Source organism: Chaetura pelagica, unplaced genomic scaffold (assembly GCF_000747805.2).
Source record: "Chaetura pelagica isolate M959 unplaced genomic scaffold, ChaPel_1.0 scaffold356, whole genome shotgun sequence".
Lineage (NCBI taxonomy): Eukaryota > Metazoa > Chordata > Aves > Apodiformes > Apodidae > Chaetura > Chaetura pelagica.
Genome location: NW_009953964.1, coordinates 4,095,850 through 4,101,163, shown reverse-complemented (window position 1 = coordinate 4,101,163; position 5,314 = coordinate 4,095,850). Strand labels below are relative to the sequence as shown.

The following is a 5,314-nucleotide window of genomic DNA, read 5'->3' as shown; positions in this document are numbered from 1 at the left end:
TATATAGAGCTAAACTTGATGAACAGTTTCATATATTTCTCCAGACTTTTATAAAACTGGAGAAAAGTGGATTTTTCGGTTCCTTCTCAAATTTATTACTTTAATTAAGTAAAACAGGATTCCAATCTACGATACAATTTTCATATAAAACCTAGGAAAGTTTTTCTTCAGATTAAAAATTGTTGCTCTGTATCCTCAGCTAGTGGAGCTATGCCAATACAGAGCAGCTGGGGATTTCCTACCCTGCTATCTGTGTGTGGCAATGGATTCATTAGGCATAGGACACATCTCCTCTATGCATTCTAAATTACCCAGCAGACTTCCCTGACTTTTAACATATGGTTATCTTACGTAAATCAGAGCTGTTTTTCCAAAATAAGTGTTGGGTTTTTTTAACTTTGTGCAAACATTTGCTAAGCAATAGAAAGCACTATTTGTTCCTTGATATTAAATAAGGTATGGGAACATGGTGCCACCAACTAATCCATTGTACCTTACATCTAAGTAGTGTAAAATGTTTCATTATTCTTTTTTTCTCTGTGGACATAAGGAAGGACACGTGCCAGTGCATTAATTTATCCCAAATCTTGTAATTGTTCATCTCCTATCAGAATTACTTAGGAATCTATGCAACTTGTTTTTTATTTTCATATTTTAACTAATATAGAGTATGATTCCAAACAGAGCAAGGCTGTAATCTCAGGACATTGCTTTGAGGCTGATTTTCCCCCGTTTCATTATAACATGTTTTACCAATGCAAAACCAGTGGAATCTTGAAAGTAGAAATATATCACTTTGTTTAAATATGCATTAAAATGAAAACCAAGCTTTTGTCCTTGATTTCTGCTGATCTCAAGTTTATTGTCAGGCATATGTAATTTAATCATAACCTTGATTTTCATACAGGTCAATGGCATCCATGCTAGTGACTCATATAGATCATAAAAGTGTATTTCCAAGGGCTGTGGGTATAGGTGGGCTGAATAGCTTGGGCTGGTTTATAAAAACAAGGGCCTCAAGTTATCTGCACTTATCCATTCTTCTTTGTTCCAGCTGCTGTTCTGCCCCACCAGCCACATCACCAGGGCAACATGGCATTCGCAGGCAAATACGAATTTGAAGGCGATGAGAACTATGATGAATTTGTGAAGAAGATTGGTAAGTAGTCTTGTGGTGTGAGTCTCAAACGTTATAAATTTGTCAAAAATACTTCTAAAAAAATGGGGCTTTTTACAGGAAAGTGCTGAGATTAACAGGGCCCAAGACTGCTTTGCACTTCAGCAGAGTTTCAGTTTTCATTCTTGGAAGCAGCACTGTCAGCCACAGGAAATAAGCCTGTTCCACAGAAGCAGTATTCCTTTTCAGTGGAAATAAATTAAGGGCCAAGATATTTGCAATATGATAATGAAATTCACATTTTCTGTCCTTAGTATTCATTGATGGGCATACAAATTTATTATGAAAATGCTTGTCAAAGTCTTACAGAGGAACATGTTTCTGTGAATGCTTTCAGAAGACTGTACAAAACTTTTTCAGAGATCACCCCATAAAAGCTCTTAGGGATGCTATGATCTGTGCACACAGCTTCAGTGCTTGTGTTAATTTATTTCAAAAGCAATAGCAAATAACAGATACATGTACAGCTATGTAGCAAAGGCACAAGTTCATACACATTAAATTCCAGAGATCTAGATGTACAGATTAAGTAGAAGGGAATATTTACATTTTTTCTATCTATAAATTTATTCTGTGTATCATTTCTCAGGGAAAAGAATGCAAGACTAAAACTTGCTATTTTAGCAAATGAATTGATGTACCTTTATTTTCCTTTATATCATAATTTCAACTCAGAGCTTTGGTACTGCTATAAAAAACAACAACAAACAAACACAGCAAAAAATGAAACAAAACCCAAACAAATCAGATGCTCAGATGTCAGTGTCTGACAAGAAGACATACCATTAGCAAGCTCCAGTTCAAATACAGCTGGTAGGCTATTCCATTTGATAAACTATGTTTCTGTTGATTAAGGTCTCTCCAGTGACAAGATTGAAATGGGAAGAAATTGCAAAATAGTCACTGAAGTGGTGCAGAATGGAAATGACTTCACCTGGACACAGCATTTCCCAGGAGGCCGCACTACAACCAACTCGTTCACAATTGGGAAAGAAGCAGACATGGAGACAATGGGTGGTAAAAAGTTCAAGGTAAATTAATTTAGCTCTTAAGTTCTACACCATCTCAGTTGTTTTTAATTGTAGGTGAAAATCAAATCGTCTTCCTTAAATAATTTTTTTCATCTGTCATAGCATCGAAACATAAATGTTTTCCCCTAAATATGTTTTTAAAGAGCTAGAGCTTCAGAACTGCATGTACTAATTGAGAACACAGTGTCAAGCACCTACTGGTGTTGCACCTCAAGCAAACATAATGCTCACTGTAACTCTAAAGAGCTGATTGGCAGCTGTTGTTGTTGTCTAGCACCATACAGGAACAGCAGGACACTCCGAGGGGAGAGCTATGATCACTGACTGTCTATGCCTGTCAGTTGCCCTCACCTTTTAAAGTCACCTGTACCTGAGCCTCAAACAAAAGACTGTGTAAAGTAAAAGGGGGAGAAGAAACCAAAGTACCTTTGTATCCTCCTTGTTAGAAGTACAGAGCAACTTGCAACCTAAGCAGCCTCTAGGAAGATTACACAGTATTGATCTGTTCCTATCATTGACAAAATCTTGATCCAAAAACCTACTATTGAATGGTTACTTTACTTACCTTATTTTCCATCTATTTAAGGGAATAACACAGTTTGGGACATTTAGACTTTGCATTTGTGAGGTGTCTGGAACCCTGCAATATATTACTAGACAAATGCTTTATATGTAGTGAAGAAACAGAAAAACAGCAATTGCATCAGGGAGCTGTGGCAAAAGAATAGGAAGAACACTGCATGACTTCCAGAATGCTCTTTTAGTCATATCTTTCTGATCATGAGAAGAAAAAAACAAACCAACATGCTTTGGTAAATTTTTGTGAAATCTAACAGATAGGTTAAGACATAATTCTACTTGGTAAATTTGTTGCAAGCTTAACAATTTTGAAATACTACAAAATTATCTTCTTTTTGCCCTGGGCATTTTAGCAGTCCAAAGCCTATTAAGTAGCCAAAGATGGAGGCAGACGGAACAAATCTCAGCAGAGAAACCATTGCCTTTTAGAACAGTGTTACAGAACAATACATGAGCCAGTAAGATTGTTTCCTTATATCTGGTAAAAAATGGCCACTCAACTCTTCATTTTACAAATTAGTTTTTTTCTCCTCTAACTGTGGCTGGCTCATCTATCTTAGTAAAAGCAGGGGCAAGACTGACTAGTTACACAGACATGACTGATTTTGTGACCAAGCTACTTATCTTCTTTTGGCGGTGAGCTGAGGTGCTGTAACATCTCTGATCTTCGCAGCAGCATCTGACATACCTCCTCCATACAGAAGCAGCTCTTAGAGCAGCTGGTATGTGTTACAGCCTAAGGGTGTGACTACAGACTGTGCAGTTGTGTTCACCTATACTTGAGAGATGATTTCTAGTGTAGTTGAGAGGTAGGAAATGCAGGATCTAGGGTAAAGATTCACATTGCTTGGCCACAGCAACTTCTGTGCTGCTTGCAGGCAGGTTATTAGAACCTGAGAATGCCATTTCAAAATTATCTCAATCATGCCTTTTACTTTACTGTCAAAACAATAATATAAATGCCAGTAACCCCAGGGAGCATGAAACCTTCCTCTGTTACTCATTAACCTGTACTCTGTAACAGGCAACTGTTAAAATGGAAGATGGGAAAATTGTAGCTGATTTCCCCAACTATCGTCATACTGCAGAGATTGCTGGAGGAAAGCTAGTAGAGGTGAGTTCTCAAATACCCAGATTTGTTTATAAAAAAAAAAACCAAAACGTCTAGAGTAGCAGGCTTAAAATTTTGAGATTAGAAAAATGTCTTTTAAAGTAAAGGAAAACTATTAAATAACTTTCAGCCATCACTCTGGGTAATAGTCTACACTTTGATGCAAAAAAATAAATGAAGGAACTTTTAATCATGTATTTCTGAAAAATTTGACATGTAGATCTTGCATCCTCAGTTTAACCACAGTTTTATAGCTGGAAGACTGGAATGTTCAGTCTGAAATATTCCCCAGTTACCTGTCTTTGTGTTCACTGTGCTTATGCCTCAAGAATAGAAAATAAACTTTTTACCTACTACTTACATGGTTCTTTAAAGTTATTAACTTATTTTTCATTCTTAGAAAACTATCTAGCTGTCAGTCCTCACAGCATTTCTGTAAAAACCCTATTTCCTTAGTCTTACCACAGGAAAAAAAACCACAACAAAAGAAGTTGGATTTCAAGTAATATCGTGTGTTATCAAGCTTTGCAAGATTACTGAAACTACAATACTTCCAATAAAATTGGTAAAGCAGATAGGATTGCCAAACATCATGGGTTTTGAGTTTCAAAAACTTCCCTGAACTGACTTATGTCTGAGTGCATCTTCAACAGAGACTAACTGAAAGTTACACTGTGAATCAAAACAAGGACACTCCCTCTCTGAGAATTATAGTGGCTATAATTTATTTATTTTGGAGAACAATTATCTCACTTGTCTAGAACACTGATAACTTGGAGTTGGTGAAGCCATGTTTTATATGGGATACATTGAAGCTACCCGTAAAGAAGATGTGCTTTTGTGTAAGAATATTTGCTCTGTGTATTTCCAAGTTGACAGGGACATTCAGTTTATTTCCTAAATGCTGCTTCTACCAAAGGATAAATTTTGGTTCAGTCAAGGACAGGTTCTGTGAGTCAGTCCACAGATCTTTTCATTTGTGACACTGAAGTTCTAATTACACTGTTCAACCAAATCTTTGCTTTGCTTTTATTCCAGATTTCTACTTCTTCTGGTGTAGTCTACAAAAGAACGAGCAAAAGGATTGCTTGAGGCACTAAAGCCAGTCTCTTCCAGTGCACTGAAAAACAAATACAAATAAAATATAATGCTGATTTTCTTTCTCTTCCTCTTTCCTTTAATACAGAATTATTTTCACTCCCTTCCTCTTGTATTACAAACATGAAGAATTGTTTTTCAGAGAAATGTTATCCTCAACATTAATGCATACCCCAATTCCCAAAGATATGGCAAATACTCAGAAAATCAGAATGCAAAACTCAGAAAATGCAACAAAGCACTTAATGCTGCTGCTGCAGTATTTCAGAACACAAAATGTACCTGGCGTGTTCATATGTTGTCTACCACCCACTTAGT

General features: G+C 36.5%; 1 protein-coding gene across 1 annotated transcript; it reads left to right on the top strand.

Annotated features, from left to right (window-relative positions):
• Positions 1 to 1,041: 1,041 nt before the first annotated feature.
• FABP6 (fatty acid binding protein 6, ileal) lies at positions 1,042 to 5,053 on the top strand. Its single transcript, XM_010001956.1, has 4 exons — positions 1,042 to 1,159; positions 2,033 to 2,208; positions 3,812 to 3,901; positions 4,937 to 5,053. The coding sequence occupies exons 1-4, from the start codon at positions 1,093 to 1,095 to the stop codon at positions 4,988 to 4,990; spliced, it is 387 nt and encodes a 128-aa protein (XP_010000258.1). The 5' UTR covers positions 1,042 to 1,092; the 3' UTR covers positions 4,991 to 5,053.
• The last annotated feature ends 261 nt before the right edge of the window (positions 5,054 to 5,314 follow it).